The sequence below is a fragment of the Eucyclogobius newberryi genome, unplaced genomic scaffold (genome assembly GCF_026437365.1).
Source record: "Eucyclogobius newberryi isolate DKJ021-1_F unplaced genomic scaffold, fEucNew1.0.hap1 SCAF_7, whole genome shotgun sequence".
Classification (NCBI taxonomy): domain Eukaryota; kingdom Metazoa; phylum Chordata; class Actinopteri; order Gobiiformes; family Gobiidae; genus Eucyclogobius; species Eucyclogobius newberryi.
Genome location: NW_027316389.1, coordinates 10,543,166 through 10,570,579, shown reverse-complemented (window position 1 = coordinate 10,570,579; position 27,414 = coordinate 10,543,166). Strand labels below are relative to the sequence as shown.

General features: G+C 40.5%; 1 protein-coding gene across 3 annotated transcripts in view; it reads right to left on the bottom strand.

The window, feature by feature from the left end:
• Window positions 1-6,180: 6,180 nt before the first annotated feature.
• The window catches only part of dyrk4 (dual-specificity tyrosine-(Y)-phosphorylation regulated kinase 4), a 22,937-nt gene continuing 1,703 nt past the window's right edge, over window positions 6,181-27,414 (bottom strand). Inside the window, exons 1-14 of one of the 3 annotated variants that reach the window (XM_072435213.1) lie at window positions 20,557-20,683; window positions 14,354-14,437; window positions 13,331-13,483; window positions 13,009-13,159; window positions 12,718-12,881; window positions 11,953-12,089; window positions 11,254-11,394; window positions 9,439-9,577; window positions 9,182-9,263; window positions 8,049-8,221; window positions 7,905-7,965; window positions 7,694-7,823; window positions 7,442-7,617; window positions 6,182-7,365 (exon numbers count right to left, since the gene is read on the bottom strand). In XM_072435213.1, coding sequence (XP_072291314.1) covers window positions 7,130-7,365; window positions 7,442-7,617; window positions 7,694-7,823; window positions 7,905-7,965; window positions 8,049-8,221; window positions 9,182-9,263; window positions 9,439-9,577; window positions 11,254-11,394; window positions 11,953-12,089; window positions 12,718-12,881; window positions 13,009-13,159; window positions 13,331-13,483; window positions 14,354-14,437; window positions 20,557-20,643 — 1,914 coding nt within the window. In that variant the 5' untranslated portion in view covers window positions 20,644-20,683 and the 3' untranslated portion in view covers window positions 6,182-7,129. Of the gene's footprint in view, window positions 7,366-7,441; window positions 7,618-7,693; window positions 7,824-7,904; window positions 7,966-8,048; window positions 8,222-9,181; window positions 9,264-9,438; window positions 9,578-11,253; window positions 11,395-11,952; window positions 12,090-12,717; window positions 12,882-13,008; window positions 13,160-13,330; window positions 13,484-14,353; window positions 14,438-15,836; window positions 16,229-20,556; window positions 20,684-27,414 lie in introns of those variants that run through there. The other 2 variants (XM_072435214.1, XM_072435212.1) reach the window with 2 other exon arrangements.

The following is a 27,414-nucleotide window of genomic DNA, read 5'->3' as shown; positions in this document are numbered from 1 at the left end:
AACAATAATAATTGTCTCAATAATTCCCCCGTTGAGCTGGCCATAAGGGTCAGTTCACAACTTAGAATTCTTCATCATAATTAACAATTTCACATCTCCTCTGTGGGTGTGGCCTGAATAAAGTCACCCATCTAATGTAATATGTGCTAATCTTCTATATGTGCTTCAGGTGAGTTTCAAACTCAATCTCTCACACCTGCTCATGTGGTGCTTTACAAACATTGTGTATTAGTTTGTTCTAACAAGTCTATATGTGTATAAAAATCAAAATGATTCTAAACCTTCCCCTGGTTATAGTTTTCACTATCTTCAGGTAATCTGCGGGTCTCGTAAAATTTATTCTACTCCCCCCAGGCCCTTCCTGTAGTCTAACCCCTCTTGGCTCCGACCTGAGTCCTATAATGTTTAAGTCCTGTTATCACTGGTTTTCATAACTTCTATAACGTCTAAATTTAGATGATATTGTCTTATTTAAATCTATTCAATTCTTGATTGAATCTCCACAATCCTTCAGGTATTTACTTTAGAATGTCAAATTCTTTCGCTGTTAATTTTAACTTTTCCCATTACTCATCACGTCAACCCTCCCCCTGAGGTGTTGCTGTTAGTGTCCCTGTGATACGTAAAGATAACAACATCTGCTCCATCCTGAGTCCTCCAGATTATTTGCCAGTCAATAGCCCCTGTTATCTCTGACTATCTTTATGACTTGGTGTCCTGTTGTCTTTAGTTAATGACCCATTCATGTCTTTCCAAGGAGGACATCGGACGTCACTATTTAACTTATTCCCTCACTTACGTCTACATGCAATACGAGGTTTCCTCATGATAATACAAATAAATAAGTTACTGATATAACTTTTACTATCACTTTACTTACTGCCCGTTCTATGTCCAAAAACATCAGTAGTCACCCATTTACCCACATTATCACTTCCAGGCCTGTGCCTGCATTTGATCCTAAATTTAAAAACCCTTCTGTCTTTTCGTCCTGTACTTTCATCTAGTCATGCATTAAGTCCAAAAAGATAATTTTCGTCAAGTCCAAAAATAAAACAAAACAAAACGTGGGTTTGTTCTGTGCACTCAAAAAACACGATACTGTAAAAACACAACTTTTGTCTTCTATGTCGGGGACAGGAAGTGTCCTGTCTGTGATCACATTCCCCAAAAATATTGGCCATCTATAAAGATCTGAAATAATCTTCATCTCTTATCAAGTTTAATACAATCTTTATAATTGATTGTTGTCAATCAAACAAAACCCTAAATTTGTTGAAATACTAAAATTTAAAACCAGCTGAGTTTAGTTTTTCTTATTTCATCAGTTCAGAGTGTCCTCTGAACTGCTTTCTCCTCTCCTGCCTTGTTGACCCCCCTTATCTCCCCCTCTCTGCCACGTCATCTGAGCATGCTGGAAGTCTCCCTCCAAAATCCTCTTATGACTTTTCCTTTGTCTTTTTACAGTTTGGGGTGATAATTCTGGCATTATGTGGTCTCGGTCGTCTGAGAGAAATGCTACTTGCTTTACATTCACGGTCAATGTCAAGCTTCTAGAGAAAATTCCTTATTAGATTCCTCCGGACATAAACGTGGTGTTTAAGATTCACCCGTGACTGCAAATTTTAGATCTCTCAGAATAACGCCTTGTGACCCTTGTATGATTAATTGTGATTCTCACACTCGTTAGTTAATCACTATTAATCCTCATTCACACATTCACACTTCTCTCTTACTTACTTCGCTCGTGCACAGCGCTTACATTCACACATATTTCCTCAGTAATATTAAACTGGGTATTTCCTCAGTAATACCTAAACTGCATATTTCCTCAGTAATATGAAACTGGGTATTTCCTCAGTAATACCTAACTGCCTTGCTTTATGTGAGAAACTTATCTCGTCCATAAGCCTACAATATTTTTCCAGTAAATATCAAACTAATGCATAAAAACGTTTTATGGCTAACACTTTTTCACACACAAAATTTTGTCTGACCTTCTTTGTCGCCTGTGTTCTCCTGCTGCTTCGAAACGACGCGCTCTCCTCGCGGAGACTGAGGTGCGATGGGCGGCCACGGGAAAAGTGGACTTCTTTCAGTTGTGCACAGACTTCACCGATTCACCCGTCAATCTCCGCGAAGGGGCTGCTTGTCGTCCGGCTCGATAGGACCAGAAAATGTCATGGAATGAGACATACACCGATGCTATTCCTTAACACATTGAGAACACAATTCAACTTAGAATATGAAACGACACAGAAACGTCAGACATTTGTGTGGCATGCATGGGAGAAAACGCGGGGACTGTGTCAGCCAAGCCGTTGTAAGGAGCCTGGCTGACCCTCCTGCGTCTCACACCGTTTTTTCCCATGCTGGTTGGTTTTATTAGATATTCTGGAATAGGCGGGTCACATTTCTCATTGGTCAGCCTCACATCAAGGCACTTGGTATTTTTCCGTAGAGATAAAGCCTGCAAGGGGGGTGCAACTCCCCCCCCCCCCTGGGGCAACATCCTTTGGCCCATCTTTACGACCCCTTCACAAACAAATGCTGTCACACACCCGTTCTTCTCTTAGACTAATGATGCAGATAAAATATCACTATTATGCAGATAAAATACATCACAGAAATATACTCATATATTCACATTTTATCACAAATAAACATTTTGAACAGATCATATGTACATTTTTAGCATTTATACTTTTTGTACTAAATACAGTTTTGACCACAATAATGAACTAAAAGGTGAAAATAGTGTCTTATGACGAATTTCAAATCTGTGACTCGCGTAACTCGCTTTTTAATCCGTCACACTAGGGCCACTATTAGCCGCGCCTATCGTGAAGGTGAAGAAGAAGGACCAAACCCCTCGGCTGTGTGTGGACTACAGGCCGTTGAATGAAAAAAACCCATCAGCCCTCATGCCCTCTTCCGAGCATCCAAGACACTCTCACCACCTTGTCCACAGCCGGGTACTTTAGCACACATGACTTGACATCAGAGTACTGGCAGGTGGAGATGACGCCTAGAGCCTGATATGCCTCTGTTTTATTACAATCCAACCCATATTCACTGAGAAATTAGTCCCACAGCGCAGCGGACCGCGGGTGCGCCGTGAGACCCCCGGTTCAAAAGACGCATCTCTACCGTGTTTATTTATGTGTAAATATCTCATGTTACAACGTGGACACATGCGTTTTATTGACAGGTGTGGCCTGTATATGAAGTTCTATTTCCTTCGCCAATTTTCCGACACATAACATTTTTTTATAATGCTGTTATAGTCTGGAACAATCTGCTAAGATAAAGCAGAAGAAAGCGCCTCACAAGAAAAAAAATCATATCCTATCCCTTTTTTCTTTTTCTTTTTTTTGTCTTCAAATTAATTTTGTTTTGTTTCTTCAATGCTTGACCTAATTTTAAGTCCAAATAGAAGCTCAGTGTAAATTGAGCCCACTTTCTCTTGTTCTCCAGGCCGTTGTTGTGGAAACTATACTGTAACAAATGACAGAGAAAATGAGGCGAAATATAACCAAGTTGTCTCGTTCAAAAGTGGTTCTTTATTTCAGCCGTGCACAGCCAAAAAAGCTCTCCCTGACATTTGCCTTTCTGTCCCTCCCTGATCTGACCAGAGCAAACATTAAGTTCAGCTTATTAAGGCATAACAGGTGCCACGTATGCACAAAACCAGTCTAAACATATTGCAGAAAAACACACTCAATGTTCTACCGAATGCGAGACATCCTTGGATCCGCAGCTGTCAGTCTGTGTTCACAGGGATGTCTGCAGAGCCATAATAAGTTTGACCCGGATGTTACACATATGTTAACCTAAGTTTTATGGCAAAAGGCAAAGACATTACATTTTTACACCACAATTCCCCCCTTATGATTAGAATCAAACCCCTGTTTTATAATTAATCATTAGCAAAAATGTCAACAATGTATCAATCAATATAAGTAAATCAACAACCTGAAAATCAAAAGAATGTTAAGCACATCATCAAAATTCAGCAGAAGCAAAACTGTCAAAGGAGAAACACTTAACACCTGTTCAGAGTATAAACCTTTTGACTTTTTGTCGCTAACCATTAGGCTATGTGTTCAGTAAGTATTTTTTTTAGATATCTACCTCCGTCTAAAGCAACCCGTTCAACTCCGGTGTAGGTCTTTCTTTAGTTATAACCTCTTGCTTTGATTGAAAATCCAGATTTGTGAAACGTTTTAACTTGGAAATGTAACCATCCAGATTCTACAAACACAATAATAACATAGAAGATAGTGAAACCTGTCCACACATGGCCGGGCTCAGGAGCATGCGCGTCCATGCAGCCTCCCCTGAGTGAACTTTTACTGCGGTTTTAGAATGAATCTGTGAGCCTAAAACATGCTTCAGAAATACATTTCATACATTATCGAGAATATGGAAGCACTGAGCACATGGTCAGGGTGTTTTATGTGTTATAAACAGAGGGAGAGAGAGTGACACATCATTTGCCACATAGATCCAGTCTCTGGATTCATGTGCTCCTGTCAATTATCCGTGAAAACCTGTAAACTTGAGATTATAATGACCCGGACAGGTGAGTCTGTAAATATAGACTATTTTATTCATTCACATTCACACAAACATACAGTGTTAGTAACACATGTTAAGTCCAAAAGAAAGTTCACCTTGTGTTCTGTGCACATTTGTTAAAATGACATCATGTATAAACACATCTTTTGTAACTATGTTGGGAACAGGAAGTGCCCTGTCTGTGATCACATTCCCCAAAATATTGTCCGTATTTCAAAATCAGAATTGTTATTTACCTCTTGTTGCAAAAATTTTAATAAAATCTTTCAATATTTTGATTGCTTTCAATCAAAACAGCCACTCTCAGTCTTTAATAATCTATAGCACTCTCATTTTGGCTAAGAAATGCTCTTTTTCTTTTTATTATAAAAAGGCGACTGCTGAAGTCCAACTTTGGTGGAATATATATATGTAGTGCAGAAAGTGAACAGTGCAGTGAGCAATTCAATTATGGTTAAAGTGACAGGTGTTAAGAAGTGTTGATGAGTCAAACGGCAGAGGGAAAGAAACTGAAACTGAAATCTCAAATCAAGATTCAACTTTCCGGTCGTATATAATAGTGTCTTGAAACCCTGGAGCGGTAGATGCCCAGGGCATTCTGATGCTAATCAGGTACTCAGTGATGAAGGATCAAAAGTCAGTTTGCAATAGGATGTAGATAGCCCATTACCGGGCTGTTAGTTAACAAAGAGGGCATTTTTCATGTGAAACTAAATATTCCCTTTGACAGGAGTGCCCGCCCGGAGGGAGAAGAAGTAGAATGTTCCCAGACTCGATTCGCAGATTGAGAATGACTCTTGGATGGGAGTCGAAACGTCCAGATGACTACAACTGAATATTTTTTCTACAATGGAACACTCCTGGACGAATGAGTTATTATACTGACTCATATTTTATCTAAAGTGTCATGGGAAATGGGATGTTTTGTCTATGGGAGTTTTTGTTTATAGGAGATCTTCTACTGAGAGTGTTTTTCAAACTTCCTATAAGTGATCTGTTCTTTTCCTCTGTATCTACCTGCGTTGCAACAATGAAATTTCCCCATGTGGGACAATAAAGGAATATCTTATCTTATCTTATCATGGATTAAAAAGTTATGCCATTCTCAAATCAAACAGAAGGTGGCACTACCACTCTAAAAATGCAGCGTTGAGAGCTATAACAACTGTACCACTGCAAAGACTCATCTTCTCATTGCCTTTTGACCAACACTCACTGTAAAATGTTTAAAAGATTATGGCTTTACAAGCTTTACTTTCATATCACACACATTTCAGTTGTTTCTAGGGCAATGTTGTAAAATTGTCCTATATATGATACATTTATGTGAAAATAAATAAAATACAAATTGAGTAGCAGAACAATTCATAAAGTGATCTCTCTTTTCTGGGTTAAATTCTTCCTCTGATCCGTTTCATAAACATGTACAATCTTTTAATTCAAAGCTATGGTGCAATTTGTATAAACACAAGCCTAGACATATTCTTCATATGTCTCATATAAGCATAAATAATAACTACATTCTAAAGATGAATAATTGGCTCAAGAGAAATGTATGTTTAAAACATATTTTATTTCATGGTGATAAAAATAACATTTCAAATAGCTACTATACATGTTTTCAGGATATGTTTGGGTTTATGAGACACTAATATTTCATGAAGATATTTTTATGAATCTCATTGTCCACACGCAAAAGTGCAAGATTTCTAATACTGCAAGGCACAAACTAATTATATCAGATCTGTTGTATTTCTGTAATAGGTCTCACAAACTTACAAAATGTGTCCAAAGTCCATACTTCATCAACACACAAGTAAAACCTTGTCTAATCTCCTTAACTTCTTAACTTCTACCTTTCACATACACAGAAAATTGCAGATAAAATATTTACAATTGTACAAAAACATAAAATAACCTTAGAAAATAACAGAAAATGGTAAACAACTTAAAAACATACCAATTATGAGAGAAAATATAAAGACAGATGTGTTACAGCCATATTTTCAAAATGTTGTAAAAAAAAACAACAATTTGGCTCAGCCGCTATTGCACATATAAATAAAGCATTTTAAAATTACACAATGACCTATACATGCATTTTTGTGTGTATGTACTGCATTATGAAGATAAAAAAATACAAATAAAATTCAAGCTATGTATAAAGTAGTTCAATGCACAGCAAAGACTGGGTTCAAAATAGCACAATTACAAAATGATGCACATTAACATAAAGTACAAGCCTTGTGCTGTGTCTTTGTGAAATATGACATTAATTATAGTTAAAAGAAGCTGGTCTAAATCCTCAATATGGATATATATAAATGTATTTGTGAAAACAAAGTTTTTTCAGTTTAAGTTTTTCTAACCTGTGACTTCAAGATGTCATATTTGGAATCGTACTTAAAAACATGAATGTACTTGATTCATAACTTTAAGTGTTTAGTAGATTGTGCCCATTTAAAACAGTGTTCAAGTACACTGGCAAGTATTAGGGGTTCAATAATTTTAGGATTAACAGGAGCCTCTTTCACACGTTCTCTTTGGGTTACACAATTGGGGGGAAACACTCAGCTGGTTCTTCACTGTCGTTCCTGTCAACGCCTACTTCCTCTTGAGGCTTGATGATGATATGGACTGCTCGCTCTCCTTCTTGCTGCTTGTTACTTGTTTTCTGCTCACAAACCTCCTCCTCTGCTGAAGCCCCAATTGGCCGCAGGCGCTCAGCTGAACTGTCTCGCTTAAGTTTGTCGTTAGCAGCGGAGTCTGAGGCGACTTTAATAACTGTTTTTTAAAAAAAATGTAAGATTAGATTCTGGATTAAATCATTTCGCATTTGTGGTCATTAATGTTTGTTTACCCGGCTTGTTGCTGTTCTGCTTTTTGTTGTCACTGCTGTTGTCGGTGTTAGTTGAACCGTCATTTGTCGTCTTCACAGTTGGCCTGGTTCTGGGCCGGACTTTGTTGAAATTTCCCTGGAGGATCCACTGATGCTGCAGCCCCTCATCTGGAGTCATCCGCTTGGTGGGATCCCAACTGAAAAAACAAATGAATTTTAGTCACGCTATAATGATCAAGAAATAAAAAATAAACAAACCAAAAGTTAACTCACGTGAGGCAGCGCTGAATGAAATCCAGGAACAAAGCATCGTTTGTTTTCAGTGCCTCTGACAGCTCCTTTGAACTAGGTCTCCTTTTCTTTCCTTTGCTGTTAGTGATGTTCCGGGGATTGCCCTTTGAATCTGACAAGTCAATAGTGAGTTCTTTTTAAGCAGGCATACAGGCTATCTGAATAGAAATCTAAAAACACATTTCACACATACCGAAAAATAACCTCCTCCTTGATGCAGATTGAACAAAATCATTGGGAGGCATTCCTAAAACCTGCAAACATCAGGACATCTTCAGCACACACCTCACCGGTAAATCACTGGAGGCTTTTGTTTCAGAAGGGAGTCTCCGTGTACCTCCATTATGCAGGAGATCTGTTCTACCTCGCTCTCTCCGGGGAACAGGGGGTACCCGGTGTACAGCTCAGCCAGGATGCAGCCCAGACTCCACATGTCGATAGCCATGCTGTAGGGATGACCCAGGATGACCTCCGGAGAGCGATAGAAGCGACTCTGGATGTACGTGTAAACTGCACAACAGATGGAAAAAAAATATACATAATCATAAACTTGTTTGACCTAAAATAAACCACATTACATACAATTTCAGCATCTATAAAACAAAAAATAAACAGTGCATATGTTTAACAATTAGTACATACAAGCTGACATCGAATTGAGACTGAGCCAGTGGGCAATCAGAGCAAACAGTGATTGGGCAATAAAATCAATACAATTACAGTGTGTCACAACTGTATATGAGTTGTTGTAAAATATATCCAAATAAGCCTGTTTTCTGCTTATTTCTGCTGCTGCTGAAGCTTGGCTGAACTCACGGTGTCTTTCAGTGCCCTCTACAGGCCGCTGGGCAGTACTGCGCAGGAAGCATGATTCTGCTTTCACCACAACGACTCAGTCCGTGTTCAGAGGCACGTTCATGCTCCGCTCTCTAACACAAGCTTTTAGAGCCAGAGCGGACAGCAGCTTCTTTTAGAGGTCTGCACATGCGCTCTGAGGACCACACAGCCTCAAACCCATGGATCTGTGCTCAAACCACGCTGAATAAACCTGTGTGAGAGTCAAGGATGTTTGCAGGTTTTGTCCAAACTGAGCATGTGCGAGGAGCAGTGAAGCAACAGCAGCGCCAAGTTTCAACAAATGAACTTAACTATCTTTTAGAGACAAGTCTATGTTTATAGCTAAGGCTCTGTTCATGTTTATAATAATTAGACGTTAGTTAAAAATACAGGCAGTCATTTAACAACATAGAGCGCTAATTTGTGTAATGAATTGGTTGATGAAGTTAACGTATTCAATCAAATCATCAGCTATCTTAGGTATGAACATTTAGCTTTGGAAAGACCTTTGCCCTTCAAGCCGGGCTTCACTTTGCATATTTTAGATTTTATTTTTTTAACCCGCACGCTACTGGACTGAGCATGTATTTTGTGCCCATAGACATGTTTCAGAGAAAGTAAGAATTAGCCCACCTCTTTGCTGTTCATAACAGCTTGATCCAAAGTCGACCACTTTAATGTTCCCCGGCCCTCGCTGAGACAAAAGAATATTCTCCTAAGAAAAGCAAATAAAGTCTGTGTTAGTCCTTCAGCAAAGTGCCACTGGTCGAATGTTCAAAGATGTTGGGATAATTTGCAGCCACTTGTATGTGACCATTAATTTCTGCTATATTATTATGATAAATGTGGTCCATGAACGTGCTTAGAGCAGAAACAGACTGGCTCAGTACCGGTTTGAGGTCACAGTGGATTATCTTCTCCTTGTGCAGCATTTGCAGACACCTGAGCAGTGCATGAGTGAAGCGGCGAATAAGAGCGAGGCTGAATCCCTGGAAGTTGTTCTTTTTGATGAGCTCATACAAGTTCACTCTGTTGAGAAAGACAACATGACATACACTTTAAAACAATGAGATACGGAATCACTTAATAAGTTTAAAGTTAAGTTTTATGTTATGCTCATCAACAATTATTAGAATAAAAGATACCTCAATATTGTTTTGATATATGAATAACATTTAGTGACACGTTTTGTGTTAGATATGTGAGACAGACGTTTCCAAATGAGCTTACTGTGGTCATTTTTCTGGATTAATGCTTTATATCACATCACATTATATCACGAAAAAAAGCTGAAAGGGAATGCCCCTCTCACCACATTTTAAAACTCTCTTTTTACCATCTAAAAAACATTGCCAAAATCAAAAATATAGTGTCAAAACCAGATTTAGAGAGACTTATCCATGCGTTTGTCTCCAGTAGATTAGACTACTGTAACGGCCTGCTCACTGGCCTCTCCAAACGAGTTGTAAAACAGCTGCAGTACATCCAGAACGCTGCTGCTCGGGTCCTGACCAGAACCAGGAAGTATGGGCACATTAGTCCTGTTCTCAGGTCTCTGCACTGGCTCCTGTGGCTCAGAGAATAGACTTTAAAGCAGCTCTGCTTGTGTACAAGTCTCTCCATGGCCTAGCACCAAAGTACATCATGGGCATGTTAGTGCCATATGAACCATTTCGGACTCTGAGGACCTCAGGGACCGGCCTCCTGCTGGTGCCAGAGTCAGGACTAAACATGGGGAATCTGCGTTTCAGTTTTATGCAGCTAAAATCTGGAACAGTCTTCCTGAAGATGTGAGACAGGCTTCTACTCTGACAATGTTCAAATCTAAACTAAAAACAGTTTTGTTTAGCTGCGCATATGACTGAAAGGATTTTTTCTTTGCACTCTTCTCTTTTGTTTGTGATTTTATTAGTTTAGAAAATCAGTTGGATTGATAATTTTTAATTTAGTTAATTTTATTGTATTTCTGTTTCTGTAATTTCTTTGTGATTTGAATGCATTTTTCCTGCTGTGTGAAGCACTTTGAATTGCCTTGTGTATGAAATGTGCTCTACAAATAAACTTGCCTTGCCTTGCCTCTTAAAAATGTGTTTTTTAAACATGGCTTTTAACTAAGTAACTAAGATCTTTTTCCAAATGCATGAAAAATACAGATACAAATAGAAATACATTTGTTGTTTGTCTGAGACTACAAAGCACTTTGTGCAACTTATATTTAAATATGCTAAACACATATTGTGAATCAGTTTTCACAGACATTTGGATAGCTGCAGACTATAGATAAAACCTCCTATTAATAGCCGCCCTGTCTGCTTATACATGCACCCATTATAGTACTCATCTCTGGAGGAGGACAGAGACAGACCGTTTGCTCCTGCTATTTCCTGCTGCTTGTGATAAGCATAAACGTCTTTAGCCTGTGTAATATGAAGCCTTCACACCATGAAGCAAGAAGGGGTAAAAGATAGGGCCCTAATCAAGGCTTTAACTAAAGGGTTCAGTGACTGTAATGTTAGACAAGGTCCAAGACGTCCTCTAAAGGCCACTCAGCCAAAATGAGACTTACAACTATCTGCCCCAAATAGATGGATCAAATGGGTTATTCACCGTGAATGACAAAGCTAACACAAGGTAATTAATTAGCAATTGACAATGATGATCTCTGATTTTGATTTCAAGTTTCACGATGGTGAATGTGTACTAACCCTAGGAGCTCAAAGGAAATGCAAAGGTGGTTTCTGAAGTAGAAGTACTCCTTCATGTGGATGACGTTGTGAAGGTTGTCTTTGTCCTTCTTCTTGAGCACATCCAGGATTTTCAGCTCAACTAGCGCCTGGTGGTGAAACCTAGTCACAAGACACATTATAACACTCTGGCAAGAATTTAAAATATCTGTACTGGTTTACTAATAGATGTTGACTGACATACGCAAAAGCTGTTCCTTGTACATTAAATAGAGCCGTATATGTGCTTGATAAATGCCACACAATATACAATCTGTCCAAGGAAACTAGATCAGGAACAAGGCCAACAGGGTGGAGAGCATGGATGCAGGCCTGTGGTAGTTTGTAGTTTGCACCCATTTTGTTTGCTGCATAATTTAAGTAGTGGTAAAATCAAGTGACAGGAATTTGCAGTGAGACAAATTAAGGACACACAGGTAATGTAACACCCTGGGGTGCCAACGTTTATCACGCTAAAAAAGGATCTCAAATATTTGGCAGACTGAAATGTAACAGAATATAATATCTCAGATGAGGAGAGGAGTGGACTGGATGCAAATGTGACAAATAAAACTTTCTGTGTTGAATCTCACAAGTACTTGACCTTGAATCGTGTAAAACCTGACCTCTCTGGTAAAGGATTTACAGGAAATATGATCAGATATGGAATGATTACTGTACCTTTTCTTATTGCGGATCATCTTGATGGCTACCAGCTCATTGTTCTGGTGGTCAAGACATTTAAGGACCTGTCCAAATGAGCCTTTGCCAATGACTTCAAGCACTTCAAATCTGTATCCTATGTGGTCATGAAGCACCTAGAAAAACAATCACAAAATGAAACCTCAGTCGTCTTTTGCCTGGTAGTAAAGATCAAAGCTTAGATTACATTATGAATAAGTCATTATTTAATGGTGACTTGTCATATTATGAAATTACAGAATCGCAACTGGGTTAAAACAAATTATTTTGCACTAACTTATTCTTTTTGTTAGCTTATGGATGGTGTCTTTGACAGCTAACAGCTGCATTGATAAATACCCCATAGCGCTGCTCTAATCCTCAGTCACAGCCCTGACAGGGGCTTCTATAGACAGCATGTTCTGTTATTCAACATGTACATTACATAATGATGTAAGACGCCGCTGCCTCCACAAATCATTGACCGTGGCATTAGATCGCATATTGTACAATCAAGGCAGCAATTAAAAGTCTTTTACTGGATTGAATCTTGCAGCATTAAAGTCAAACGAAGGGATCTGGTCATGTGCCAAATATTTCCTTGTACCGAACTTCACAAGTGATGCAAGAACTGCAACCTTAACCCCAAACCACCTCTGAGTATGAACACATAGACAATTATTTCAAAGGCTTTCTTTGTTCAAAGGCTGACTCAGAGAACTACGTGAAAGAATACCGTGGTTAGCTTTAGTAAGAATAGTGTACCCTTATGTAGCTCCCGTGTTCATCATCATATCCGGAGTTCTGTGGTGCACCTTGCGACCCTTCAATCTTTTGTGCTCCCAGTCCCAGGAACCAGATCTCAGAGTAGTCCATAATCTCCTCCTGTTCAAACTCTGCCAGTCGGTCTTGGAAATTCTTCAGTGCCTCTGTAAAAAGGCGGAAGAAGAGGCGGACTGCATGAGTCACTGAGCTCGAATTCATACAGATAACACATGTGCAGAAGAATATATTTAGTTTATCACTAGCATCATCTAATGCTACATACGCACATACCAGCAGGAGTCATTGGTAGCCTTAGTCCTTCATACGCCTTCTCTTTCTCAAGTTTGTTGCTGAAAATCTTGTTGTTGCGCGACACAGACACTTTGTCCAGTGTTGCTCCAAATCGCATGGCAAACTGTTGAGCTGGTTTTGGCCTCTCATCCTGTGGAAACATTTCATTCAAGTGTATAAATAAAAGAGGAATCAAGCAGACTGGGTTATTTTTTACTGGACTATTCCACCCAATAATAAGTACTAATAAGTTATATTTGTAATGGCGACAAACACATACAATTACGGCTACAGTACTGATGTGAACATTGCAGATATTAACCATATGAGTCTGGAAGTTGCTGAGCGTCCCTTTGCTGGAGATTTGGGGCAAGATGCTGTCGGTCTGCTGGTGTTGGTTTTTGGCATTACTGACCATGACCTGGACCACTGGAGGCTCAAGCTGTGGTAAGGTTCCTATGCCAGGGCCGAACTTCTACACAAGAAACACGAGCAGTTTAATGGAAGCGGCAAGGCGCATCATTCAGACAGTACAAAGTTGTGGATTAAATGTCATTTCACCGACGCATCTTATGGCATTAGTGTTTTTATAAGTCAGCGTTTGGTGCCAACTATCAGCTATTGGCATGGACAGACAGCAAAGGCTCAGGTGACCGGGACCCCCCACAGGCAGCCACTGGAATTACTGACCACGGTGAGCGAGAGAGAGGGAGAAAGAGAGAGGGAAACAAAGCCTGTTGGCAGCCTCTCTGTGGGAGAGGTGATGAGCAGTGACCGCCTTTCTCTAGCTGCCATCCTACTTGGTCTGCGAGCAAGATTACACGTGTCACAGCCTTGCAAGGCTTTGACCCAGCAATGAGGGCAAAATTAGACTTGTCCCCGTTCGCCAACTAGACTGAAAAAACATAAGATTATACTGGACAAAGCCGTAGAAACCATGTATATAACAGATCTATTCAACATCTTTTTTTCTTAAATTGACAGCATTCCAAAAGGGCATCACTGTATATTTCCATTCACGTGTTAAGAGTTGCTTGAGGTGTATTTGTGATGCATAGAGATAAGACTAAATATAGGTGTGAGCGCCTGCCACACCAGGCAAAGGAAGTAAACACAGCTCCGTGCCGCTGCACGACTCGAATTAGACACGCTTGGATCAGTCTTCTGGCACTATGGAGAAATCTGATTTGTGAGACCACAGTAACACTTACAAGGTACTAACAGATGTCGACAGTTGTAACTATGTATTGTTTTTGGATCACAAGGGAACATATTAAGTGAAGATACAGGCAGGGGAACGCGGCACTGCAGTAGGACACTTTTTTTGCATTTAAATTGCACTGACCTGTGTGCACGACCGGTTTGATCCAAGGCGGGATCCGTCTGATAGAATTCTGTGCGGATGAGGGAAAGCCTCCGGTCTTGACGTCTGGAGAAGAACAAGAGCTGTTTATTTAAAGTACATGACTGCGAGGAGGCATTTGGGATGATTGTGCACCGAGCCAGCCGACACGTGCCGGTTAAATCAGAGGGTGATAACATATGGGGGAAGCAAAGCTGAGCTTCTGCTTACAGGGATGAAAAGATGCCACCGGCCCATTAGAGAGAGCTGTAAATCACTTCAGTCATTTATAATTGTTCTATATCTTTATATTTGCTTTGATTGTTGATACAGTCCAAATAAGGAAAAGGTTATATTAATCACACTTGAATATTGATATTTGTTTGTCATTAATATGTCGTTAATATTATTACTATTGTTCTTGTTATAATTTATCCATCCATCTTCTTCCGCTTATCCGGGGCCGGGTCGCGGGGGCAGCAGTCTAAGTTATTATATATGATTATTTTATTAGATTAGATGCTTTGGGATTTCTCTGTTTCTAAGATATTTGTAGATATTTGTTTGGCTGTGCAGTAATTGAGAAATATCTGGATGTGATTGACTGTTTTCTGTGTAGAACATAATGAATGTGGTGATTTACACTTGATGGCTTTTACTTACCACGTCTACTGGTCTTAACCTTAACAAGAAACAGTCGTATCCCTGAGGCTCTGGATCAAAATACCACTCTCTGTTGTTGGCCTTTATGTCTTTAAGAGTTTGGGCCTCAGTAACACAATAACGACGCACCGAAGGGAGGAAGCGTAGAATAATGCGGTCAGTTTCAGTATCGGGGTGTGAGGTCATTGAGACAGCTTGACTTCAGCTACTGTGAGCAGGGCTAATATAATGAAGCTATGGGAACTTCAGACGTCACAAAATCATGTTGGACAGACAGCACTTCATTAGCTTCTGAGTTAATTAGTTGTTTTACCATCTGAGTGATGAAAGACAAGAAGGTCTTTGAGGTTTGAGTGGAATCCTCTCAGTGACAGAGAGGAAAATATGAGCTCATTAAGGAAGTTCAGGGTCACTGGTCAATGCAATAAAAGCGTCTGTATAAGGTGAACATAAACCGACTGTTACAGTGTGTTTAAACCTCTCAGGTTGGTTATTTTATTATGTTCTCTGTTTCATAAAGTACACTTTCTTTATTTTTTCTAAATGACACGTACCTACATAAAATATACAATTCCAATAGAGGCTATTTTCTAAGTGTGGAGAGAGAAAAAAGAGCTGAATAGCTTCCAGACTTACAGAATCTGTCAGCACAGAAACACTGTAAGTGAGCGACTGAAACTGAAGTGGATCATATTTTTCCTTAGCACCTGGCTTAGGGGACATACTGAATCCTTTAGCAGCAACCTTCTTTAAAGCTTTATAGCACAATCTACACAGGAATATACACAACACGTCGATAAACTACCCAATAAACAGGTCTCACCTTGTTGCTTATTTCTGGTAACATGTTGAGTCTTGAGTCAGTGTGTGAAACCGCTGGACACCCGACAGATGATTAAACAATCCAAATAAGAAGCATCGTATCCAAGTATAAAAAGTCCTCCTAAAGTCCAGCACTTCGTTCAGCTCCACTTGCAATGAGAAGCGTGAATGATGAGTAAACTCTGATGAGTGAACAGCTCCCGGACCCAGACCTCCCGTGCCGCGGCTTGTACACGGGCAGAGTAAATGCGCTGTCGTCAGAGAGAAGATTAGTGAGCGCCACAAGCTGTTGAGGGTCTCTGCGCCTCTAAGACACTGAGCAGCCACCTGTTCAGGTTTCTGCTGCTGACAGCTGGGGCTTTCCCGATTTAGATCTGTGTTTTTTTTAATCATTTGCTGTCGTCCACCTCCACGGCGCAGTGAGCCTGCTCCCTCCAGCACCGACGCGCCGACACTCCAGCCTCACGTGGGAGATGGCAGAAGCACAGTACTTGGGACATCATGGGGCCGTAACGCACTCAAACGTAAAAGTTAACGATTTCCTATAACTCACAGTTGATAAGCCGAGTTTACAAAATAGAAGTGCCTGTCCTGAGACTGAACTTCCAGGGATGGGATGGGGCATTCGCCTTTTACCTCAAACATTCCAGACGTATCATATGTTAATTCCGGGTCTATTTGGTGGAAAGGAAAGAGTACTACAAAGTTGTTAAAGTAGGCTTGACGTATGGTTACATGAATAAAAATATACTCAATTGTATGAATTTAAACAGTTTAACGGCCAAAAAGTAAAGGACATTTTAAAGTAGAAGACACGCAATACAAGCCATGCTCAAAGTAATTGTACTCTCAAAGTAATTGTACTCTTTTTATGATGCAATTTTAGCTGCATTTTAGCTCAGTATGAAGGCCTACAGTTTAAAAATCCACAAAAAATACAATTATCCAAACAAAAATGTACGTTCCACCCCTGTCTATCACCTGGGCCAGTTATGACAAAAATATATGTATTGGCACAGTCATCATCAGCGCACATTAATATTAACAATGTTAATGTGGCCAAAATGTAAAAAGATAACATTGGTCTTAAGCTAACCCTGGTCCTCACCACAGGGGTCATACATCTCGTTTACTCCATGAGCAGTAGAGATATTAATATGATTAACGACTGTTATGCAAGCTTGTTGGCCACTTCAGCAATCAGGCTGCCTTTTGCTCTAAACCAGCATGACAATAATTGAGACAGTTAATGTAATGCAACAAAATCAAGTGTAGCCTGCACTGATTAGCCGACTGTGGCCCCTGCTGTTGGAGGAGCCCGCCAGGGTGAAGAGGCATTTGACTTAGAGGAAGCTGGGACACCCTGAGCAGTGGCGGCCTCTTTAAATCTGTTGTGATTAATAAGCACATGGGACAAGCGAGGAGGCTTTTATCTTATACAACATTAGATTACCCTGAGAATCTGAGAAGAATAGAATGCAGTATGGTGAGAAGAATGGAAGAATAGAATGCAGTATGGTGAGAAGAATATAATATAGTATGGTGAGAAGAATATAATATTGTATGGTGAGAAGAATGGAATGCAGTATGGTGAGAAGAATGGAAGAATAGAATGCAGTATGGTGAGAAGAATATAATATAGTATGGTGAGAAGAATATAATATTGTATGGTGAGAAGAATGGAATGCAGTATGGTGAGAAGAATGGAAGAATAGAAGGTAGTATGGTGAGAAGAATGGAAGAATAGAATGTAGTATGGTGAGAAGAATGGAAGAATAGAATGCAGTATGGTGAGAAGAATATAATATAGTATGGTGAGAAGAATGGAATGCAGTATGGTGAGAAGAATGGAATGCAGTATGGTGAGAAGAATGGAATCCAGTATGGTGAGAAGAATGGAAGAATATAATGCAGTATGGTGCGAAGAATAGAATGCAGTATGGTGAGAAGAATGGAATGCAGTATGGTGAGAAGAATGGAAGAATAGAATGTAGTATGGTGAGAAGAATGGAAGAATAGAATATAGTATGGTGAGAAGAATATAATATAGTATGGTGAGAAGAATGGAATGCAGTATGGTGAGAAGAATGGAATCCAGTATGGTGAGAAGAATGGAAGAATATAATGCAGTATGGTGAGAAGAATAGAATGCAGTATGGTGAGAAGAATGGAAGAATAGAATGCAGTATGGTGAGAAGAATATAATGCAGTATGGTGAGAAGAATAGAATGCAGTATGGTGAGAAGAATGGAAGAATAGAAGGTAGTATGGTGAGAAGAATGGAAGAATAGAATGTAGTATGGTGAGAAGAATGGAAGAATAGAATGTAGTATGGTGAGAAGAATGGAAGAATAGAATGCAGTATGGTGAGAAGAATATAATATAGTATGGTGAGAAGAATGGAATGCAGTATGGTGAGAAGAATGGAATGCAGTATGGTGAGAAGAATAGAATGCAGTATGGTGAGAAGAATAGAATGCAGTATGGTGAGAAGAATATAATGCAGTATGGTGAGAAGAATAGAATGCAGTATGGTGAGAAGAATGGAAGAATATAATGCAGTATGGTGAGAAGAATGGAAGAATATAATGCAGTATGGTGAGAATAATAGAATGCAGTATGGTGAGAAGAATGGAAGAATAGAATGCAGTATGGTGAGAAGAATGGAAGAATATAATGCAGTATGGTGAGAAGAATATAATGCAGTATGGTGAGAAGAATAGAATGCAGTATGGTGAGAAGAATGGAAGAATATAATGCAGTATGGTGAGAAGAATGGAAGAATAGAATGCAGTATGGTGAGAAGAATAGAATGCAGTATGGTGAGAAGAATGGAAGAATAGAATGCAGTATGGTGAGAATAATAGAATGCAGTATGGTGAGAAGAATGGAAGAATAGAATGCAGTATGGTGAGAATAATAGAATGCAGTATGGTGAGAAGAATGGAAGAATATAATGCAGTATGGTGAGAATAGAATGCAGTATGGTGAGAAGAATATAATGCAGTATGGTGAGAAGAATATAATGCAGTATGGTGAGAAGAATATAATGCAGTATGGTGAGAAGAATAGAATGCAGTATGGTGAGAAGAATAGAATGCAGTATGGTGAGAAGAATAGAATGCAGTATGGTGAGAAGAATAGAATGCAGTATGGTGAGAAGAATGGAAGAATATAATGCAGTATGGTGAGAAGAATGGAAGAATATAATGCAGTATGGTGAGAATAATAGAATGCAGTATGGTGAGAAGAATGGAAGAATAGAATGCAGTATGGTGAGAAGAATGGAAGAATATAATGCAGTATGGTGAGAAGAATATAATGCAGTATGGTGAGAAGAATAGAATGCAGTATGGTGAGAAGAATGGAAGAATATAATGCAGTATGGTGAGAAGAATGGAAGAATAGAATGCAGTATGGTGAGAAGAATAGAATGCAGTATGGTGAGAAGAATGGAAGAATAGAATGCAGTATGGTGAGAATAATAGAATGCAGTATGGTGAGAAGAATGGAAGAATATAATGCAGTATGGTGAGAATAGAATGCAGTATGGTGAGAAGAATAGAATGCAGTATGGTGAGAAGAATAGAATGCAGTATGGTGAGAAGAATAGAATGCAGTATGGTGAGAAGAATAGAATGCATTATGGTGAGAATAGAATGCAGTATGGTGAGAAGAATAGAATGCAGTATGGTGAGAAGAATAGAATGCAGTATGGTGAGAAGAATAGAATGCAGTATGGTGAGAAGAATAGAATGCAGTATGGTGAGAATAGAATGCAGTATGGTGAGAAGAATAGAATGCAGTATGGTGAGAAGAATAGAATGCAGTATGGTGAGAAGAATAGAATGCAGTATGGTGAGAAGAATAGAATGCAGTATGGTGAGAAGAATAGAATGCAGTATGGTGAGAAGAATAGAATGCAGTATGATGAGAAGAATAGAATGCAGTATGGTGAGAAGAATAGAATGCAGTATGGTGAGAAGAATAGAATGCAGTATGGTGCAGGTGTTTCGCCTATCGACGTGACTCACTTCTGTTCATTAGCGATTGTCTGTTAATGCAAACACGGTTTACATAGCATAAAATCTACTGCTTTACTTTTTAACTTTACATTAGTCATTTTTTAAGCAGATTTTGACAAATTGTGTCAATGTTATTGTGGACTCCATAATCATAAAACCAATAGCACCCTCCCAAAGCACGGAAAATAGGCCTATAATAATTACATTAAATATAAAAATATATATATTTTTCTGGCCTGAAAGCTCCAGCTGATGGAACAGCAGTAGCGTGAAAGGGGGAAAGACATTCAGCAATGTCAAGGGCTGGACTCGAACCCCCATCCACTGCACCACCAGCACGAAATGGAAGACTTTTTCAAAGCAATACAATTCAATTCAAGGCACATTGTACCCCGGGAAACCCAACATCCATTGAGGATTAATTTACGATACATAACCAGTAAAGCCTGCCTCTTGGGAGAGTCAGGCAGTGGAGGAAGTGTCCCAGGTAACAAAGCATGAGGGGATAATGTATAATGGACTATGTATGCCACAGATCAGACAAAAGGTTAAATGTAATGACTTAGTATGATAGTCTTTTGCTCCACAGCTTCAGCTAAGCAGGCATTCTTCACAACTCCATTATTACAGTGTTATAATGGCTTCTAACAAATACAAATTAAATCATTATCCACATAACATCCCATTTAGACTTACCTCTGGTTGGACCCTGTTCCTGCCCCAGCAGCAGCAGCCCTGGAGTCTAAGGCCACAGCAAAACAACACGCTCCTGTCCGTCCACATGGCACGGCTGCCCCATTCCTCCACTCATCAGGCAACGCACTAGTTAAACTCACACAGCCACCACGAGGCAACACCTTTTGGAAAGTAAACCTAGAAATCCAGTCTGGCTCAATATTCTTGCTGCAGTTTTCTCATTTCCGTTCCTTATATCCCGGAGTGTGCAGCGTCTTCCCTGGCGTTATCCTGCTCCTGCTCTTCTCCGGGATGCAGGCTGCCGGTGAAGCTGCTGATGCGGTGGATACAGTCAGTGAGAGAGAGCTGTCTTGGCTGGTGTTGGTGACGTACGGACGGGGCACAACAAGGGACCCATAATGAGCCGGGGACACATCCGCACTGTTGATACTTACCGACCTGCCAGGGGCCTCTGGGAGCACAAGCCCAGGAAGACTTTGTAAAGAGGGTGTAGACACTGAGGCTGGTCCCAGCTTCTGCAGGTGAGAGGAAGTCAGACTGGGACGAGTTCTTTTCTTTTCTAAGTGCATTTCTTCCCCCAAGGTCCAGAGCTGCCACTGTATCCTGGAGACAAAGCCTTTGGGGCCGTCACACTCCATGACCCCTCACTTCTTCTCACCACCTCCTCCAGCGCTACTCTCCAGCTGCTTTGCTGCTGCATAATGCCCTGTGGGATGCTATAGTGTTGCTGACAAATAGCGTATCGGTGAAAGCTTAGCAGCCCCTGGCCCTGTGCCTGCTTCATGCAGTAGCTGACTACCAAATGGAGCAGAACAAGCAGAAGAGTGGCTATTTTAACAGCCATGGCAAATCAATAACATCAGCAGCTTAATACCATCTAAAAAACATTGCCAAAATCAAAAGTATAGTGTCTTAACCTGATTCAGAGAGACTTATCCATGCATTTGTCTCCAGTAGATTAGACTGTAAAGGCCTGCTCACTAGCCTCTCCAGACGAGCTGTAAAACAGCTGCAGTACATCCAGAACGCTGCTGCTCGGGTCCTGACTAGAACCAGGAAGTACGATCACATTAGTCCTGTTCTCAGGTCTTTAAAGCAGTATATGGCGCAAACATGTCCAAAGTTCCTCTCGGACATATTAGTGCCATATGAACCATCTTGGACTGTGAGGACCTCAGGGACTGGCCTCTTGCTGGTGCCAGAGTCAGGACTAAACATGGATCGGCCTCCTGCTGGTGCCAGAGTCAGGACTAAACATGGACCGGCCTCCTGCTGGTGCCAGAGTCAGGACTAAACATGGACCGGCCTCCTGCTGGTGCCAGAGTCAGGATTAAACATGGACCGGCCTCCTGCTGGTGCCAGAGTCAGGACTAAACATGGATCGGCCTCCTGCTGGTGCCAGAGTCAGGACTAAACATGGACCGGCCTCCTGCTGGTGCCAGAGTCAGGACTAAACATGGACCGGCCTCCTGCTGGTGCCAGAGTCAGGATTAAACATGGACCGGCCTCCTGCTGGTGCCAGAGTCAGGACTAAACATGGACCGGCCTCCTGCTGGTGCCCAGAGTCAGGACTAAACATGGACCGGCCTCCTGCTGGTGCCAGAGTCAGGACTAAACATGGACCAGCCTCCTGCTGGTGCCAGAGTCAGGACTAAACATGGACCGGCCTCCTGCTGGTGCCAGAGTCAGGACTAAACATGGACCGGCCTCCTGCTGGTGCCAGAGTCAGGACTAAACATGGACCGGCCTCCTGCTGGTGCCAGAGTCAGGACTAAACATGGACCGGCCTCCTGCTGGTGCCAGAGTCAGGACTAAACATGGACCGGCCTCCTGCTGGTGCCAGAGTCAGGACTAAACATGGACCGGCCTCCTGCTGGTGCCAGAGTCAGGACTAAACATGGACCGGCCTCCTGCTGGTGCCAGAGTCAGGACTAAACATGGACCGGCCTCCTGCTGGTGCCAGAGTCAGGACTAAACATGGACCGGCCTCCTGCTGGTGCCAGAGTCAGGACTAAACATGGACCGGCCTCCTGCTGGTGCCAGAGTCAGGACTAAACATGTGGAATCTGTGTTTCAGTTTTATGCAGCTAAAATCTGGAACATTCTTCCTGAAGATGTGAGACAGGTTCTACTCTGGCAAGGTTCAAATTTAAGCTAAAAACTATTTTGTGATTTCTGTCACGTCTTTGTGATTTTAATGCATTTTTCCTGCTGTGTGAAGCACTTTAAATTGCCTTGTGTATGAATTGCGCCCTACAAATAAACTTGCCTTGCCTAAATTAGTTTGTGATATTTCTCATAATATTAAAAAGTGAAGTCCTTACTTCCCTGTTCCAGGAGATTGGGAATGTGTTTGACAACACATTTCCAATCTCTATTGACATTGGGAAGATATTCTAGCTGGAGAAGTCAAACTATTTGCAAGGCACACAAGTCTTTTAACTTTTGGTAAGTTGCCGGCTCCCCACAGAGAAACGCATATCAGTTCACTGGCCCTGTCACACCAATACTTTTAACCTAATTTAGAGGCAGTACACAGGAGTACAGTTTTGGTCCTTAATGGAGTCATATTATTAATCCTCTACAGGCATATTCACACATGAAATAATTAATTAATTACAAAATGAAAACATACGTGGAAAAAGCAATTAAAAAAAAAATGCTTTAATAGTAAAAGTATGCTTTAGTGTAAAAATTGTTCCCCTGGTAGCACAACTAAAAAAAGAATTTGCTTGCACAAGTTCCCTCCACCAAAAATAAAATCAGTAAATCACTGTGTTTTGGTGCCAGAAAAAAGGTGTCTATTTTAGTAGCATGGCTGCTATGCTTCTGTATTTCATTACTGCACCGTCAGCTTGATGCCTGGAGCGTTTGGGGAACAGGATGGCACGTGCTTTCTGTTCTTCCCACAACAGCCATTACTGTTTTATTCAAAATATCTGAGGTACATGACATTGTCTAGAGAGTTTTATTTTACAGAAACAAACCAGCTTGTGGGGTCAAAGATGTCCACAGTCCAGAGACACAGAGACAGACGTGCAGTGAGTGAACAGCAGCTGGCTGAGCGAGCTGCAGCAGCCGCTCTCACACTCATTCCAACAAGGCGACTATAATCCATCAGGGCATTGAGATGAGCCACAGCCCCATTGCCACAGTGAGCCAGAAGTGAACACCCATAACAGTATCTCTATCCGCCGTGTGGCAAAGAGCACTGTGGGAAGTCTGAGCTGGCAGGTGGACTCAAGCAGAGATCTGCACCTTCACACACACAGAGAGAGCTCTAACAGCCTGTTAGATATGGATCAAGTTCACAAGTGTACAGGATTTACAAAGGCTACAAGTAATCAAAATGTCAAATGACTGACACAAAGAAGACAAAATACACTAAGAAGCATTAAGTCAAGTCCTGACACCAGCGCTGCAGAGCATGCTCCTGAGGGCCTGGGCCTGCTCTGCACACTCATCCCTTCACATTGACTGCTTTGTGCTGACTCTCACTCTCGCTCACACCCATCCAACTCTTTCAGATTGATTAGACCCAGAGCAATGAAAAAGGGAAGCTGATATGATATTATTACATAGAGTATCATTACAGAGATACTGCAGAGACATTATGTTATATATAGCCTTTTTAGTGTCAAATAATTCTTACAGTAAAATATAATTGCCAAAAAATAAGTGATATATTTTTCTTGCAACTTTCATATTCACACACAAATGTAGCTTGAAATAATGTTATTTTATGACACCTGACCATACTGTACAAAAGAGCCAATGATTTTTTCAATAGTTATGATTTGACAAATGAAGATATACAACAACACCTTCTGTTGTTAAATTAATGCTTAAACTGACTTAAAACATCCAGGATGGATCCACTGTAGAAAAATATTCAGATCTGGACACTGTTTTTAGAAAAAAACGGACGTTTCGACTCTCATCCAAGAGCCATTCTCAATCTTTGGATCTAGTCTGAGTACTCACATATTTGTCCTACTCTGAGTTCAAACTAAATCTTTTAACTTGTAAGTAGTGTCTGTATTTTTGATGGAATTTGTATTGACGACATAGGTAGATTATTCCTGTATATTTCTACTTTTCTCCCAACTTTTCTTCACAAACTGCCACTTGACCGGTGTAAAAGTATGATCAATGTTCAATCCCACTTAAATCTATTTCAACCCAATTCACACAGGGTTATTCCTAGTGCACACGAGCACACCACCTACATGACTCCATGCAGATAGTACGTTAAACCCAAACTATGGTACAGTCTCCATGGAGACAAGCGTGTAGCAGACAGTTCTGTCAAGACACTAAGCTCCTCGCACGCACGCATTTTAGAGGAATAAAATTCCCTTTATTTGAATATATTTTACCTCCACATGTGTATTTTCACTCAACTTTTTTTTTTAACAAGGGCAGCTGAGCTCTGCTGGGCCCAAATGAGCATGACAGTAGAAGTCTTACCTCATTAATCATTCTTTCATTTTGGATCTGCTGCTCCTTCACATCCCTGGAATGTGACCTGACCCACGGCCCCATGCTGACTCCAAACACACAGTTTTATTGCAAAAGTCCGTCCACCTCACAAGTGCTTATGCTAATGTGGCTCCATATGACTACGGCATTTATGTCCCTGATGAAAAGGCATATATGATGGTGCAGTGGTGAATCTGCTTACGGCACAGGGAGAGGCGGTGTCAAGTGAGCACTACTGACCTGAATGCCCCAGACCAGGGCCCTGCCAGCACTGACAGCCTGAGGATGGAGCTGCCCGGCTCAGGGGCCTCAGCCAGGCCTCTGCTGAGTGATGATGGCCCGGTATCTCAGGCACCCAGGGGCACAGCACCTTAGTAACACATGACCACAACACATTGCCCCTCGTATAGCGAAAATGATCTTGACCACACTAGTCTAAACAGTATCATTCGCTCGTCTTAAGTTTGGACTCCCTAAGTAAGCACAACTTTGCAAGATGATATGCTTTTGTCACCTGTGGATACAAGGGACCCCTTGTCTAAGCCTGACTGACACTGACAATACAGAGCCGTTTAACTGCACCAATTACAGTAAATGACGGTGTTTAAGCTGGCAATTTGTCAGGAACACACACACAACAGGAAATCAAACACTATCTTTGTGGACGAGGAATAAGAGGATTCAAACAGCTCATTGGTTTAGTCAGGGAACTGTCCTGAGATCATTATTCAAGACAAATACGCCTGGTTCAGCCTTCAGCCCTATACGTGAAGTAGGGCAGGCCCATATGCAAAAAAAACATAAATAAAAATGTAAAAATCTCAATTTTCAATTCAATTAAATTCTAAATCCAAAGTCTAAACCCTGCTTTAAATCACATGCTTTTATAAACAAATTAGCAGGTGACTTCTCGATTAAAAACCCCAAGATGACTAAATCTCGATTAAGATTACACAACGTTGACAACATGTAGAGTTTCCCTTAAGACTGATAAGACAGCAGGCAGGACAAATGGAAGAAATTGCATGTTAATCCCCGGTGTTGTCATTCTTACTGCAGTGATTGATTTGAATATCACAGAACATAATCCAAACAAGGTAAACAGTGGCTGTGCTTATATAAGAGAATCTCCTGCACTGATAGGACTTGACTCATTATTACACAGCAATGGAGCGGAGCTTATGGACAGAGGGTGTGATGGGGGCGGACGCTGCTGCAGGCTCTATTTAGTCAGTCTGTTTCGCACGACTCACTGCCAGGGAAAAACAGACACTTCATGTGAACGAGCCATGCATTCATTAACCAGCTCCCTGGGTGGCTGTTTACATCACATTCTTAACTAACGGTGTTCCTAATTTAACTGTGATTTTTAAGAGAGTTCTTGTCCAGCTACAAAACGTAAATATAATGTAAAAAACAGCTTTGACTGACAAGGTGGAGCAAAAGTCAATAGGTCATATTTGTTTGAAAAAACCCATTCAATAACTCTCTAAAAATGTGCTTAAATATGTATTTAAGCTTATCAATTACAAAAACTTATCAATCACAACCGGTCAATAGGATTTTTTTTGCATTTAAACGTTTTAAATTGCAATTTAAAACTCCTGCAGTTTCAAATTAGGACATACATATGTATTTTAGTATAAAAATAAGGCCTTTTATGTGTTATTTTTTTGTTTGAACATTTAAATCTGCAAAATTGATGGTTTATATTGTTGACATATTAGATAGAAAACATTTTGCATACATTTAAAACTTGATGCAAATTTTATAGATTCAAAACTTTAATAAATCGGGCTCAGAATTCAATATCAACAGGACGTTCTGTCAAAATCTTGTCGAGTACATACTGCTGCTAGGTGCTACTTTATGTCTCTAAAAATGCACTTCATGAAAACTGCTTGGAAGTTACAATATGGATTAAATTAAATTATAAAGAAAATGTAGGAGCAGATAGAACTTTGTGTTGTTTCCACTTTAAAGCTTATATGCTGAAAGAAGTAACTGACCAAAAAAAATGAAGATTGTTGCCTGTAATGCCTCACTTTAAGTATCAGACAATAGTGAAAAATGTCACCTCATTTATGAATGATCGAACGACAACCAACAATATTCACAACATTATCTACATTTTGATATATGGCCCACCTATAGTTAATAAGTTAATAATACAATCTGCCCACGTGGCCACAGTCACACGAATGCTCCAAGAACATGTGAATAACGCGCATAATATGACCCACTGTTATGAGGGCGTGGCTGACCGGCTCTGGCACAGTGACCTCGCCGCCCGCGACAATGATATCACCGGCCAGAGCCTTCTACTAAACAGTCGGCTTTAATTCAGGGTTCTGGTGTCAACGAGGCACAAAGCTG